Source organism: Miniopterus schreibersii (genome assembly GCF_964146895.1).
Source record: "Miniopterus schreibersii genome assembly, chromosome: 1".
Lineage (NCBI taxonomy): Eukaryota > Metazoa > Chordata > Mammalia > Chiroptera > Miniopteridae > Miniopterus > Miniopterus schreibersii.
Window position 1 is genome coordinate 70790068 of NC_138101.1, and position 16633 is coordinate 70806700.

The following is a 16633-nucleotide window of genomic DNA, read 5'->3' on the forward strand; positions in this document are numbered from 1 at the left end:
AGCACAGGGCGACCTGTCCCCACGGCACCCCCACAGGGCCTCTCGTAGGAAGCAGGCGCCTCAGACACGCTCAGTGAAACTTCTCCCAAGTTGCACCAAGTGCCCATGTTTTGGCTTCGTGACACCGCATGAGGAATTTCAAGAGAACACGGGACCCATGAGAAACCTGCCTCCTGGGGGGGCCTCTGGTGATGAATTTCCATCCCCGGGGAGTGCTGGCGCTGCTCGTCCACATCTCGTGCGTGATCTTTCAAAAATGAATTGTTCCCGATTGTCGCAAAGCGAAAACAGCCTGAATGTCCGTCAGCGGAAGAATGGAGAGCAAAGTGTGCTGTGTCCACACAGCGGGCGTGACTCAGAAACAAGGAGGAATGGCACCAACCGGGCGACGATGGGGCGGACCTGGGAAACGGCCTGAACAGGCATCGGCAGAGATGGAAAGTGGATTTGTGCTTGCAGGACCCGGGAGAGCAGGCGACCGGGCGTGACTATGGTGGTAGAGCATTTCTCCTTGGGTGGCCACTATTCTGGGTCAGGCAGTGGTGACCGCCGCACAACCTGTGCCTCGCCCTCCCGGTGCCAGGATTTGAGGCATGGTTCTTGCCAATTTCTTGAGTTTGGGGGATTTAATTAAGGACAAGTTGTAGACCTAGAACTGGGAGAAGGAGGGGACAGGCCGGCTACTTTGTTCCCTAGTCTCCCTGAACTTTCTCAGAGAGACGGGGGTTTCTATAAAACATGTCTTACGCTCCGTCTGTGTGCTGTCAGCTGTTTTGTCTCACGTCTCCAGCAATGCCCAGGAAGGCATTCGCTGTGTGTTCTTGGTACTTATGTTGGATTTGACTGCCTTGAGTCATGAGAAATCCTGTGCTTTTATTGAAGCTAAGGACCAGGCAGCCTTGACTGTCTAACGTCAGCGTTTCTGAGCCGACAGGAACTGCATCGATTTTATTGTCCCCCTGGCCCAGCGCTCTCCTCCGGTGCTCAGTAAAAACCCTGATGACAACGGAGAGGGAAGCTGTGCACGTCTTACGAAGAGGAAAGTGCCCCCAACTCCACCAGCTGAAGAGCACTGGGTGCTGCAGCTGCTGGAACTGGCTCGGCTCACTCAGCAAACGCAGGACGACGGCCGAGGGTGGGTTACGTTCCGTCAGCATCACTGGGTGTAATTTTATTGTCATTTGAGCCTTCATTAGCTCCTGCTCCCACCTTCCAATGCAGGACTCCAGCTCCCTAAGGTTTCCCGGTGTCCTCAGTCCTCCGGCAGTGCTCCTAGATTTGGGTCCAGGGATGATGTCTTTCTATAGCCAGGTGACTCATATAAATCTGGACACACGCACGGTCTTCCTTCCACCGCCTGATAATGGAGGTCGACCAGCAGGCCGCTCAGGTGATTCGGTTTCTGTGTCACCAGCCCCTTAAACCATCAGAGCAGCAGCAGCGTCAGTGTTTATGTTTCAGGCTTTGTGTCCAGTCCCGTGCCGCACAGCAGCATTTTGGTCAACAATGGCCCACAAATGTGGTGGTGGCCCCGTCAGATTATAATGGAGCTATGATGTCACTGTCCTATCACCTCGTGATGTCAGAGCCATCATCTTGTCCTAGCACAATGCTTTACTCACACATTTGTGGTGATGCTGGTGTACCAAACCCACTGTGCTGCCAGCTGTATGGAGTATAGTACCTTCCATTGCAGCGGCGGGCTGTGCCAGCGAGGGCTGTGTGAGTACACGCTATGCTTCTGCACAACAGAATCACCCAATGACACATTTCTCAGAACATCTTCTCATTCAGGGGCACAGGACCGGGTTACCCCATTTAGTTCTCACAACCACCCAGTGCAGTGTGTAGGTTTATGATCCAGTTTACAGATGAGGAAACCGAGGCACAGAGAGTTAGTACTTTCCCAATGTCTCGTCTTGGAGCATAAGAGGGAGAGGGGGATTCTAGCGCACGCAGGCCAGCTCTGGAGCTGTGTACTGACCACTGTCCTAATCCCTAACTCTGGGAGCTTTGGGTCTCTAATCCACCTGTGCGGCTTTCTGGCCTCCCCGGATGGTGCAGTCAGCTCCAGGTGAGAGTTCTGTGCCCGTGGCAGGGACCTCCACAGCCAGGGTGTCTAATAGCCCATTGTTCCTAACCGCCCTCGGAGAGGCAGAAGATCAGCAGTAATGCCCCCTCCCTCTCTGCTGAATTCCTTTCGGAGTAGGCACCACCAGCTACTTACACGTGTATCAGGTGGGGGCTTCCCACCTCAGATATCTCTGTGTCACCTTCTTTCAGCCTGGTTGGCTCTTTCTCTCTGTATTGTCCACAGTGTCCCTCCTTGAAGCTGTCAGATACGGAGGCACACTCTACCTCTTAGTTCTTTCCTGCTTGCCAACAATTTTCAAATTTTACACCACCACTTTATGAGTGACTATATCAGGTGTGGGTTCTTTAACGTGCTCCTGTGATTTTATCTGCAAATCTCTGGATACTTCACGCAGGGGCTGCCTCTTAAAGAGTTCCCCCGATGTGACATTACTTAGCTAAGACTACAAGAATTTATAAATCTAGAACTTCAGATATCTCTCTTTGAGGCGAGATAACTTGTGTTTGCCTTTTTCTTTCTTTAAAAAGGCTGTGGCCCTAGCTGGTTTGGCTCAGTGGTTAGAGTATCAGCCCTCTGATTGAAGGGTCCCAGGTTCAGTTCCTGACAAGGGCACGTACCTCAGTTGCAGGCTTGATCCCCGGTCCCAGCTGGGACAAATGCAGGAAGCAATCAATCGATGTGTCTCTCTCACATCGATGTTTCTCTCTCTCTATCCCTCCCACTGTCTCTGAAAAGCAATGGAAAAAATATCCTCAGGTGAAGATTAAAAGTACATAAATAAATGAATAAATAAATAGGCTGCGGTCTTACCTCCTTTCCCTTCTTATTTATGGACCCCACTCACTATGATCCTGCCCTCTGACCTTGCACCTGCTCCCACCAGGTGCCCTTACCTTCCTCCCAGCTGACTAAAGGCCACCAGCCATTCCCAGCCGGCCGGCCGTCCCTCAGACATGGAGTTTGCCTGGTCATTCTATTCTACGGTCCCTTGCTTTAAGTTGAAAACTCTATCATTTAGCTACTAATTATGTTCTATCTTATGACAACTCTTACTGTTGTCTTCACTATTTAATTTCTTTATGTTCTTATGTCCTGTTTTATCAACTAGCCTGTGAATTCCTTGGGACCAGAGGTCATGGCACATTTTTATTGCCTCCAAGGGCTGAATTCTGTGACTGTTCCTTGCCTGGCTCAGTACATACTGTTTATTAAGGAGCTTGGGAAGGGCGGTCACTTTGAATCTCCCTTTCAGTGACCAGCTGAAATCCAAGGATAGTGGGAAAAGTGTGATCTCCTAGTTGGGTAGTAAAAGGAGACAACTATTATCATTATTACCTTTTATTGAGCGCCTACTTTTTTTTCTTTCCAATTACAATTGACATTCGACATAATTTTACATTAGTTTCGGGTGTATAGCATAGTGGTTAGACATCTATACACCTTACAAAGTGATCCCCCGGTAAGTCTAGTACCCATCTGACACCATATGTATTGACTGCGTTCCCTATGCTATACCTCACATTCCTGTGACTGTTTTTATAACTGCCAATTTGTACATATGAATTCCTTCCCCTTTCTCACTCTCCTCCCAACCCCACTCCTGTCTGGCATTTACCAGTTTGTTCTCTGTATTTATGAGTTTGTTTCTGTTTTGTTTGTTCCTTTGTTTTGTTTTTTTAGATCCCACAAATAAGTGAAATCAGATGGTACTTATCTTTCTCTGTTTGACTTATTTCACATAATACCCTCTACGTCCACCCATGTTGTTGCAAATGGTAAGATTTCATTCTCTTTTATGGCCGAGTCATATTCCACTGTATATATGCATCACTTCTTCTTTTTCTATCTATCGATGGACACTTAGGGCGCTTCCATATCTTGGCTATTGTACATAATGCTGCAATGAACATAGGGCTGCATATATCTATTTAAGTGTTTAAATTTCTTTGGATAAATACCCAAAAGTGGAATCGCTGGTAGTTCTATTTTTAATTTTTTGATGAATGTCCATACTGTTTTCCAATTTTAAATTGGCTGCCCCAATTTTGAACACCTACTTTTATTTAAAAAAACATATTATCTCATTGACTCCTCATAATAATCCTTCAATTTAGGTATTATTCTGTTAAAAGATGAAGAGTTGGGGTTCAATGGCATAAGATGACTCAGAGCTAGTGAACATAGGTCTCAGTGTGAAAATCACCTCACTCACTGAAAACTAGCTCTACAAACACTGGGGCGGTCACTCTGTGCACAGCCCGAGGCACTGGTGCATCGAGTGCCTGAAGCCGTTGGGCATTATTAGAGCATCAGGCATGAAGTCTGTGAAATTCCTGGGGTTCTGTGCTCCTTGGGGACTGCACTTGGTATTCTAAGAGAGAACACGCATCTCCCTACATGTTTAACACCCTTGGGGAGGTGGGGAGAGGCTATGTACACTGTGAGCAGGATTATCTTCCCCACCATCCAGGGTCGCCCCACACCCCTCTGCCTCCAGACCTTGCTGGGCTCTCCGGCTGACCTCCGTTGATACTGGAGAGTACATTACCATTTATTCTTAAATGAGCCATTTCAGGCCGCCAAAATTGAGAGTAATGAAGCCTCTTTTGTCAAAGACTATGTGCAGAGCAGGGAAGTGCTGTGTCCGGACTCCAGCCAGAGCTGCTTGGAAAGGAGCCAGTTACTCTACCCTGACCCCACGTGGCCCAAGCCCCAGTTTGACATCCCTGCCCCCAGGGTTTGTCCTGTGGGTCCTTGTTTTAATCCCTCCCCCACTGGTGTCTGAGGCCCATGGCCTGCGCCTGCGGGGCTCTCCCTGGGACCTGTCATTAACTGCATGTCCTGGAGCCTGTGTCAGGCTCCCGGTGAGGGCCGTGAAAGTGCTTCACACAAATGGGAACTGACAGTTGTGACCTCACAGGCCGGAGAGACCTGGTGACTCCTGCAGAGGTGTCACTCGACTGCCAGGGCATCCAGGGCCGTGTGGGCTGGTGGCAGGGCTCTGATCCCAGGGGACAATTATTCACTTAGCGTTAATTGAAGGGGGAAGCAAAGTGGAAGTGACATTCGCTGAGCACGATGACGGTTCATCGGGTGGAACAGAGTTGAGCAGGTGGTTTTCTGAGGAGGACGCTCCAGAGCAACGATTTTGTGTTTTGTGCATTTGTGATTGTGAGTGTGAGAGAGGGCGAGAGAGAAGGGAGACGGCATGCAGGTGTGGGGGTGCCCTCTGCAGGCAAGGATAGCTGTGTGCTGGGGGGTCTCTGAATCTCCCCTCCCCATGTAACTGGATGTAAAGTGCTTCATGCCTTCTCTTGCTCAGTCCTGATCCGGCTCCCTTCCCTCCTTACCCATAGAAATGCTGGCTCATGTGTTTGGTAGCAAACCTTTATGGAACACCTATCATACACTAGCCACTGGGGACACACTCATTTTTTTTTTTTTTAAAAGAGTACCCTAATTGCTGTCCTGGTGGGGTACATTTTCTGGTGGCCTCTCCTGAAGGTTGGGAAATACAGCATCCATCTTTGTGTGCCAGGCAGTTCCAGGAGGCCCCCAGGAGGCCCCCAGGTTCCCTCGCAGGATCCCTAGACTTCCCCTGTGCTGAGCACTCCCACACCACTGTGTGCCGGGCCCCCACATACTAACTCTCCACTTCCCTCCCTTTCTCCCAGCTTAAGTCTCCATCGGCACTCGCCCTCCCCCTGCCCTATCGCTGCTCCACTCACCTCACTGCGCCAGCCACCCCTGACTTGTGATGAAATTTCTTCTTCAAAGCTCATAGACTTCCGGCCATCAGTGGTCTTTTCGGAGTCGTCATTCTTTTTTTGTCTCAGCCTGTTTGGGCCGCATAGTAGACATCTCAGGTGAAGGCTTACGCGGCGGACGTTCATTTCTCACAGCTCTGGAGGCTGGAAGTCCAAGGTGAAGGCACTGGTAGCTTCGGTGTCTGGTGAGGGTCCCTTTCTGGTTCACAGACAGTGTCTTCCCTCTGTGCCCTCACATGGTGGGAGGGGCGAGGGAGCTCTCTGGGGTCTCTTTTTAAAAAATTTTTTTTAAATCATCATCTGAGGATATTTTTCCATTGCTTTTCAGAGAGAGTAAAGGAGGAGAGAGAGAGAGAGATTGATCGGTTGCCTCCCGCTCTCGTGCTGACCGGGGCGGGAGATCAAAACTGCAACGGAGGTACCCGTCCTTGGCTGCAATCGAACCCAGGACCCTTCAGTCCAAGGGCCGACACTCTAACTACTAAGCTAAATGGCTAGGGCCCTGGGGTCTCTTTTATCAGAACACTAATCTCATCATGGGGGCTCCACTCTCATGACCTCATGACCTCCCAGAGGCCCCACCTCCTAACACATTGGGGGGTAGGTTTCAACATGCATTTTGGGGACAGAAGCATTCAGACTGTTGTATGTGTGTGTATATTTATATATATTTACATGCTTGGCCGTCCTCCTGATGAGCTCTTTTCTCTCGGGCTCTATAAAAGTGGTATCACCCCATTATCATCTCTGTGACAACTTACACCCCATGGATCCAGTTCCTTCTCCCATTCTCCAGTAGTTCCCAACCTTGGAGAGCTGCATTGCTCTTGTTCCCGAAATCATGAAGCCTTTGAGTGAACCTGACTTTGCTAGTAGCTCACTGAGGCTACCTGCCCTGTGCACTCAGCATCTCTGAAGAAAGCCACTGAATTTTGCACAGCACCTTTGGGTCTGAGAGAGTTCACTGTGTCTGCTTTGCTCTTTGCCACGACCCTCTGGGGTAGGCACTACCCTTTTCATGCTTGCAGCCCTGAAACAGTGCTGTGGTTTGCCTAGGGCCTCAGCACTCACCGGCATAGAGCAGGACGCAGGACAGGATGTCTGGTCCTCTGGCTCCAGAAGCATCTCCGCCCCATGCTCTGTGCTGAGCCCTGTCCTAGTCTCTGAACTGCTCACGGATGTTGTTTCTCTGAGTTAGCGAGAGACACTGTTCAGAACACCCCATGGTGAGCTCAAGCTCTGAGTATTTAACCTACGTTATTTATATACTGATATCCTTAGCAAGCTCTGTCCCAGGTTTAGCCCAGTAATTTATAATTCTGAAAGGCTAGGGGACTGAATGTGACTGCTTTGAGGGAGGTCATGGTCAAGTCCATCATTGTTATCCTGGGCCCTGTTCGCTCTTCGTTTTCGGTGGTAAGAGGACTTTTCCAGAAGGCTGGCTCTGGAAGGGCACTGGTTGTGAAACTCACTTGGCAGAGTGCATTTCTGCTGTCCAGTCGAACCTGACCAAAGGGACCCGATTTAGCAGCTGTGGGGTGGACACTGTGGTGCGTCACCAGGCCGGCCTGCGTTTGTCCTTCATGCTTCACGCTCACCTGCCCAGCTCTAAGAGTTACTCTCCTTGGGAAACGTGCACTTCGCTGACACCTTTTACTGAGCCAATATATCATAAACTTCATGTTTTACAAAAAAAATTCTCAACAAGAAAGAAAAATGCCACAAGAAATGAGGCCATGCTCCCGGCAAGGGCAGGCAGGGCCTCAACGGGCATGAAGAATGATCTGGGAGAATATGCAGGGCCATTAAGTTTAAGGAGGTGACCGAGAACCAGACCGCTCGTTTCCTGGAATGATGGCTCTTCTCTCGTGGGAGGGGTCCTCTGAGTGAGAGCGAGAGCTGGGTGCCGGCCAGAGCCACTTCTGAGGATGGTAAAGAGATGTCTGGGAAGCTCTCCCTCTTCTAGCCAGTAAACTATGCTACCACCAGACAATCAGATTCTCTAAGCTCAGCGATTCCACCGCACGACTCCTGGGGCACGGCACGCAGGTGCAGGTGAGGTTTGTCTTGAACTTTATTTATGCTTTCAGGTTCCCTCTGCTCCCTACAAAGTGTCCTCTCCATGAGGGGCAACTTATTGTAAGACTTGAAACAGGAGACGCTGCCCAGTGCTCCCCACCTGACCTGAGGATGACAGGAGGTGTCAGAATGCCCCTGGGGTGTTGATTTTAAGACCCCACCGTACTCCAACCTGCACCCCCACCCCCAGATCTCCTGTTCTTACTGGAGCTCAGTGTCAGTGTGGTTCATGGTAAACAAGTTTAGGCTGAACAGCCTGTAAGAAACCCCCTCCCCTCGGCCCGAAAGACACGTGTGGTGGGTGGAATTTCAGGTGCTGTGATGGACGAGAGGCGAGCTCTCAACAAGAAACCTGATCTGGGAGCATCAAGCCCTGTGCGCAGCATGTCTGTAATTTTGCTCTGCTCCTGGGTATGGGTGACATTTCAAAGTCCCTCAGCTCGCCCCAGGAAAGGGACCGAGCGTGTTGGTGGGAACACGCTCATTCCCCGCATCATTCCGTAGAGTGGAGCTGAGGCTGCTGAGTGAGGTTTTGGGTGTTTCTTATGGCCTGACACCCATCTGGCCTTGACTCCTACAGGAAGCCATCAGGCCACACCCCTACTTTCTGTGTGAGGGCACATCTGGGTGGGAGACTCAGAACATCGTCAATGTTCACTTCCACTTCTTAAAGCCCTGAAACCTCCCCACATCACCTGTTTCCCCATGCTCCCGTGATGCAGCGGGCTGGCTGTTCCCCTCACTCAACAGCGAGGAAACTGGGGCAAAGTCATCTACTGAGTGATTTGTTTCATTTTATACAGTTAATAGAAGCTATGTCAGGGGTTGGAGGTGAGTCATTCCCAGCCCTGTGACATTTTTAGTAGTTCATTTACATTACGTCTATACAGGTAACATCTGGGCTAGAGACTGTCACCCAGGCAGGATCTAACAGACACAATCACTATGAAAGGAAAAGGTTTGGAGTGGAGTGTGCCACTTCTTTGGAGAGGGCAAGCCCTTCATGTGTTCTAAGCCTACACACTGTATTCCTCAGAGACCCCTAGAACTCTGCTTGGTGGAAAAGGCCCAACAGCCCAAGAAAACACAATTTTACTTGATATTTTTATTCACTTAACAGAAACATTCACTTATCAGATATCACTGAAGTGCAATTTACAGAACTTAGAGCCAAATTAACATATGTAAATTCATATTTTAAGATTTTTTTTTTTTACAAATATTACAAATGTACATCCGTTGGTACAATATTGCCATTCAATCATGCTTTTTATGTACAAACCTTCACTTAAGAATACTATTCATTAAGTTCATTTTGCTTAAAAAATGCTGAAAATTAGCAGAAAGTTAACTGGGCACTGCTGGGAAAATGTTTTTTTTTTTTCTTTTTCTTTTTTACTGATGCATACACTGCAGAGTGATAGAAATCTAGTGCCTGTGTGAAAAGAGGCTCTAGAGTCCAGGTCTTTTATCTTTATCTTAGAGGATGTTGGGTCCCTCCAACTCTGATTTTGAAATGCTGAGTTGGGAAGTAAGGTGTTTCTTTCTCCAGGGTTTGAGACTGTCTGCAGTTCCCTGCAGGAGTGGTATTGTCTGATCTAAATTTCTAGCGATGTGGCCATCAGTGTCCCTTTTGGTGGAAGGTCAGACCAAGTGGACATGTCCAGGAGTCCAGAAAAGAACTCTCATAAATCCCTCTGGACAAGAAGTCACATCGGGCTCCTGCCTAGTCCTGAGCATCCAGCTGATTCACAGATTAGCGGAGTGGAGCTCAGGGCGGACATATGTCTGAGACTCAAGTCTCAGGGCGTCAGAGGTTTTTGGATAAAAAAGAACAGGCAATAAAAAAAGAAGGATAAGGAAAGGGAAATATGAGAAAGAAAATCAGAGAGGCAGCATTGGTGAGAGAAAAAGCAGACAGCGGTGATGATGGTCATGTATCTGTCTGGTTTCCCAGAACCACGAGGTGCTGCATTTGTTTTCCAAAACCATCACCCGCCAGCCTGCATCTCTGGTCTCCTTGTGTCTGCTTCCTTACCCCCCATCTTTTATCTGACTCAGAATTTGTGGGAGAAGTTTGACAGGAGCCCTCAGTGTCCCAGCGTCCCTACAGAGAGCAGCGCTCCAGGCGGCAACGCGTCAGGACCACGGACAGTGGCGAGCGGTCCCCAGCGCCCCACGTTGTCTGTCCCACCCGTCCGCCCTGTCCCCACGCCACCCAATGTCTCAGCACTGTGCCTGGAGAAGCATAAAGTGCCAGCAAGGCCTCAGAGGGGTCTTGTCCCAGCTAAACGCTGCCTGATGGTGTGACAACCCTTCCTGAAACACGGCTTCTAGTTTCACACGCCACCCACGAACTCCACACAGACTCGGAGCTGGGGGTGCGCAGGATGCGGACTCCCCGGATCCTGGATGGGATGACAGGCTCTGTGAACTCTGCTCAGGAGGGCAGTGGGAAAACCAGCACAGGGACATCTGGTTTGCTGAGTTCAACGAGCCCCCTGCCAGGTGCTCATAGCAGTCAGTGCGAGGGCACAGAAAGACGGTTCCTAATTCCCCTTTGGTCTCTACTAGAAAGTGATGTTTATTGTATTTTGGGCCAGGTGGACAGATGATTTCATTAGGATGGTTTCTTAAAAAACGGGTGTAGACGTTTCCCTAAATTAAAAATGTCTACTTAAGTTTTGAATGTCTTTAAAAATTTTTTAAACAAGATATATAAACACATCTTAAAATTTATAATCTAAAAATAGGATTTCATCAAAATACTCTAACTCTTCTATTCTGGGCATTGATATAACCATGTATTTACTGTTTATGGCTCTCCAGATGAGGTAAACAGTAAACCAAAGGAAAAAATATTTAACTTTATGATAAGAACAGCTCCCTGTGAAAAGGAAATTATGTGGGAAAAATATGAGCTGTGTTTGCTTGAAAAGTAACACAACTGGATGTATCTGAGGGCCAAGACTCATTGCAAAACCAGAGTTGCCAAGAATGATATATACAAATTCAAAGATAACAACAGAAATTAAAACAAACCAACCAGTTACAGACCCGCAGATCCTTTCTTGGCAAAAACCAAAACCAAACCCTAAATCCAGTAACGTGCTGTCACAGGTTGTTGGGAAACGAGATGGAGCTGGACAGGCAGAGCTCACGTGACCTCGTGACCATGTCCAGGCTGAGCCCTGTGAAAGGCTTGCAGGTGGTCAGACACTGACGTTTTGGCTAAGAACCAGGCAGGAAAGTGTCCGTGGCTTATCTCCCCAACAGGAAAGCAACTCGTGCTTTGGAGGCAGATAAGGATGGTGTTGATTTTATTTGGAGTTTAGTATCAGGGCTAAAGAGACATAAACACTGAACAGGGGAAAGTTGAGAACAAAGGACTTGGAACCATCAGGTAGTACAGGATGGTGATTCTGAGGCAAGTTCAGATGGGCAGTGGGGGTGGTCGGGGTAACCTGGACTCCTGGGGAGACCCTGATTTTATGTCTGTCCATCTTCCCTTTGTTTCACTCATCACGTTTTCAGGGTGACTAAAAGTTACACCCCACTTGCACCTCTTTTGTCCTTATGGAAACCTCAGGTGGTCAAGGTTAATGTGGGCTCCTCTCCAGACTCGAATTCATCAGATTTTCAATTTAACAGATGCAGGGCCTACCTGGCCTAACGCAGTGTTGGGATGTCTTTTTGGACTTTGAAGCAGAGAGTGAAATCCTCAGGCTTCCCCTCCTAGATCTTCTGTCTCTAGGCCGACAACTTGTCCCTCCAGTCACACCAGATGCCTGTAGAACCCTGAGCCTGTGCTCGTGGCAGGTGAGCCTCCTGGCCGGCTCAGCTCTCCTCCCTTGGCTGACCCTTCTGTGCCCACAGCCCTGCGAGCGTCTCCCCCTCTGGCTCTTTCTCCATTTCCCGCTCACCAGACAGGCGCCCCTGCGGCAGAATGCCTGCTCCTGGACAGACTTCCTGCCACATCGGAAGCTTCTCTCACTGTAAACCTTCTCTGTAGAGCCCAGTCTCTCCTTCCAGAGAGTCCCTGCTGACCTAGCAGACTAATATGTATGGTGGTGCTAATGGGTACAGTGGTGGTAATATGTGGCTTTCTCCATAAGTAGATGTTTATATTTTAGTGAAGTTTGGGTTGTTTCTGGAGAGCCGGTGCCTTAGAAAAAATGACTTGTGATCAAACAGGTGTGGTTCATGAGTTGGGGTAAGAGAGTGCTGTTCAGGTCCCTGGAATCAGACCATATAGGTGGCCCACTGTGCCGTTGGAAGGTCTGTCCACCCCGCATCTCACCTGTGACGGTCAGGACTGCGGCCGTCAGTGCTGCTCCTCATGATCGAGGGAGTGTTACTTGGAGCAGTTGGTGTAAAGCGCGGGCTCTTTTCCAGGCAGCCACTCAGAAGGCTGGCAAGCTCAGGTTCGGCCCAGACTCTGACCGAGAACCCCCACGCCTGCCACTGCCAGAGATGGGCTCCAGGTATTGGTGGTTGAGAGTCTCAGTCATCAGTCAGCTCTCAAGGTTTTTGATTCTCTAAGCCCTATCCTAATGACACATCAGATGATCAGAAACTAACATAAACTGGCCATTTTATCATGGCTTTTTTACTGAATTAAGATTTTATTTCGATTTTTATAAAAGATTAATGCGAGTCATATTTGCAAAACATTTTCATATCTTTTGAAACTTTATCTTGAAGAAGTTGTCTACTACAGTGCCATGTTCCTTTCTAAAAGAACTTGAGGGATAAATTCCACCTTATAGGAAATCCCAGGAAAAGCTTCTATTTCCATACTAATGTCTCTACTTAATATCCTGTAACAAATATCTACAATTCATTTTGGTTCATTTTTGCCTCATCGGTATGATATGTGTAATTTGTACCAGAATATGTATACCCTGATGTCATGCTCATATTTCCTGGGTTAAGTGGGAGCCTGTGTTTTCAGGACATACCCCCGGGTGGTCAGCTGGGATTCTAACTGGGAGCCCAGACACCAGAGCTGGCTACCACTAAGCTTTGCTACTTAGCACAATGAATTTAGATACGCGGCTTGTAACTGGAGAAATTAGAGACCTGCCAACTAGAGTGAAGGGTGTTAGAAATGAGTTCTCAAGTGATCGCAGTAACAGTTCAAGGTGTATGGACCCACTACAGTATGATAGAGGGGCACCTCACTTGGCATGACTGGGGGTAAGGTCTCACCCCTCAGTCTTAGGATGGTGCCCAGGGCCTGCGTCCAGCCATGAGCAGGAGGATTCTGTTGTCTGATGCCTGCTCTGAAGGGGACAGAATCCTGCTTCCTGCATTTGTATAGCTCCGTTAAGTGAATTTTTCTGTCATGCAAGATGTTGATGGGGAACCTAAAGGAAGAGAGAGTTGGTGGGTGCTCAAGCCCAGAGTCAAGGCTGTTTTGGATGTCTTTTGTGTGCTTGTTTTCTAAGAACAATTTAGTCCCTAAGTCAGAATTTGGTCTAAGATGGGGTTTCCTCATTACCTGGTGGGAGGTTGTGGGGTGGTAGCTACCCTTATACAGCTCAGACTTCATTATCTGCCAGAGACACTGACCTGTGATGGACAAAACGGGCGCTGGACAGCCTGCTACACTCAGTCACTGGGAAGGTCAGGGATAGTTCTGTCATGTCTTTTTTTCCTTTGCTCTGCAGCAGTGGTCTCATTTCCCTGACCCTGTTTTAGGGGTTCTTCAAGGTCGTGCATCCCAAATGCTTTTCGAAAGGAAACGGAGTAATACACTAAATGAATGATGAAAATGAGAGGGTGTTCTTACTGGCTTCTTTGGGAAGGAGCCCATGGCTTTTCTCTTCACTTGTGGCTTATCTTGAAGTACCCATAACCTTGTGCTAGTGAGAACCCAGTGCAATGCTCGAGAGGCGTGTCTGGGGAGGGGAACATAGGGAATGGTGCCTGAGGTTTACTTCTAACTGGCAATGCCCTGGGACTACCTTTCAAGGCTGCAACTCAGACCCTCCAGCCTGAAAAGACACATTCCCTCTGACACGCAGAGGAGAGGGAGCCACTGCACTGGTGCCTGCAGGTGCAGCAGGCGGGCGTGGTCCCAGCAACCTGGGAGTCGCCGTCTGAGAAGCAGCACGTTCCTAGTTCAAGTCCAGCTGCCCACTCGAACATTGCACACTCGTGTATTTCTGGAACACTGAAGAAAGTGGATGCACAGACCCGATCACCACAGTCTTGTTGCTCCTCACGCCCGCCCGGCCTCCTCAGGTGTCTCACTCTGTCCCAGAGCCGCAGGCAGCGACTCATAGGGTGAGTAGGAACTGGTCCTGCTCAGGTGGCTTCCTCACCCAGGTGCCCAGACCTGCCTTTTGAAACGCTTTAAACAGCTGCTGCTTCACTGACTGGTAGGTGCGTGCCCCCAGCTTGGCCTCACAGTACATGGACGGCGTGTCTCCGTGGCTCGGTATCCGTGTGCTCAGCTGTGGGACAGGAGTGAGAAAGGACACATGAGCCACGAGCAGAGGCGGAGCCCCCGCCAGGCGGACAGAACAGTTGCACGAGTGTTACAAGCAAACATTAGCTCCTGGCTCCGCCTCCTGTTTTCCCTCTAAAATGGAAAAGCAACGTGATAAAGAGCAACAGTGTACTTGAAATTTGCTAAGAGGGTTGATCTTAGATTAAGTCTTCTCACCACACACACACACACAAACAGTAACTGTGTGGAGGTGATAGAAGTGTTAGCTCCATTGTGGTGGTCATTTCACATATATCCGCATCAAAATACCAAGTTGTACACCTTAAATATACAGGGTGGAGCAAACAAGTAGGCTTACAGTGGTTCGTGTGGAAAATAATACAATAATGTATAAATAATAATACAAGAATAACTGTGTTTCGTGTACTCACAACTGTAAACCCACTTTTGCTCACCCTGTAGGCAATGTTCATGGCAATTATATCTCAATAAAGCCATTAAAAATAGAAGAATGCCCATTCTCCCTAAATTGACCTATTGATAAAGTAAAATAGCACATAAAACTCCAAAACAAGAATAACTGTATTGGATACTATCAGGCAATCCTATAATTCCATGGAAAACCCACTTATCAGGGAAACTGCCTCACCAGAAGTGTGAATGACTAAGGAATAAAATGAACATGTAACTTGCCCGCTATTAAAATCACAAACACTGTGTGTATTTTTTCTCTTTGGAGGACAATTAGGGCCTTGGATGGGGGTGGGATGGTGGTGCCGGGGATGACTGTGGGAACTAAAGCAGCATGGTGCAGGCAGGACCAGGAGGGTTTTGAGTTATATTCTAACCGGCAGGAGGACAATGACACTGGGATGTTCCCTCTGTCCTGAGCTGTGACAGGCAAAGCTATGCAGCCAACACAGGCAGGGGCAAAGCAGGGCCTGACTACCCCACACAGTGCGGAGGTCGGGTGAGGCAGGGAGGGCAAGAGGCAGGAGTCTTCTAGTCCCCCTGAAGGTCGCTGGTGACTAGAGACCAGCCCTCCCACTTGCTGCCACCATCACCTGGAGCCAGTGCAGAAGAAGAGGCCTGTTTGTTTAGCAAGACAAAATCTGTGGTGTGCTCTGACCTTCCAGAGTCTCCACACGGACCCACTGCTGTGTAGGAGGGAAGTGTGCAAAGTGCCCAGAGCAGGCGGGAAAGGGGGTGAGGCTGCAGGGTCAGAGCAGACCAGGCTCCTGCAGGGCCCCGGCTGGCGCCCAGGTCACTGCCAGGCTAAGAGCTGAGAAGTGCAGTTTCCAATGTCCTCTGAGTGGACACTGTTTATTTTAAGCATCATTAAGTCTGTCCTGTTCTTCTACTGGCTGATAAGTCAACATGACACTCGTTTTCCCTGGATAAGAAAGTGGGAAAACCAGCACAGCAGTTTTAATTTATTTCTTTGTTTTTCTGTTTTCCTTTCTTCTGTGTGTTTGTTACAATCGGTTATGCCTTGGAAACACACGGGAATGCACATCACAGTTTAGAACCCGGAACTGTTGCCATCACCCTGTTTATAGAGGAGAAAGCAAGCTCAGAACGGGTGTGGTGGAAATGCACAGCCTACCGGGTTGGAGGGAGAGTGTAGTCCCCTCTCACCCTCACCGCTTGCATAATTTGGGGAAATCACCTACCTTTTCTGAGCGTCAGTCTCCTTATATCTAAACTGGGAATAACATCAGCTTGAAAAGCCTCCTATGGACTTTCCTATGGTGCCCTGTGCTGGCCACACCAGGTGTCACGAATAAGCCCCTTCCCACCTGACATCGAGAGCCACCGGCCTGGCCCAGGCTTGGAGAAGTCTGCAGGGAGTTGGGAAAAGAAAACAGCCTGGAACCAGTTTTTGTGCCATGTGTCCCCCTGGCTGCAGGCCCGGGGGCATCCTTTGGGCCCCTGGCCTGTGTCGGGGTTGGAGCCCCGGGCTGACGGTGCCCAGCTTCCACACAAAGCAGAGCGTGACTCACCTTCCCGTACAGCCGCGCCCACCGGGCGGACAGCACGTGCTTGCAGAGCCGGGACGAGCCCCCACAGCTCCGTTTCCCGGTGGTGGCATCCAGGACCTCCAGGTCCGAGCTGCCCACGACCCAGTTCACGCTGAAGTGGGAAGACTTTCCGGGCTGGCGAACCTCGGCGCCGCTCACGCCTGTCAGGAGAGAGGTGGAAGCCGCAGCATCAGCGCTCCGGGCGGCCCCAGGC

At 49.3% G+C, this 16633-nt stretch overlaps 1 protein-coding gene across 1 annotated transcript in view; it reads right to left on the reverse strand.

Moving 5' to 3' along the window:
* Positions 1–13604: 13604 nt before the first annotated feature.
* The window catches only part of ADARB2 (adenosine deaminase RNA specific B2 (inactive)), a 395175-nt gene continuing 392146 nt past the window's right edge, over positions 13605–16633 (reverse strand). Inside the window, exons 9-10 of the mRNA XM_081131940.1 lie at positions 16402–16580; positions 13605–14402 (exon numbers count right to left, since the gene is read on the reverse strand). Of these exons, the coding sequence (XP_080988066.1) occupies positions 14226–14402; positions 16402–16580 (356 nt within the window). The 3' untranslated portion in view covers positions 13605–14225. The remainder of the gene's footprint in view (positions 14403–16401; positions 16581–16633) is intronic.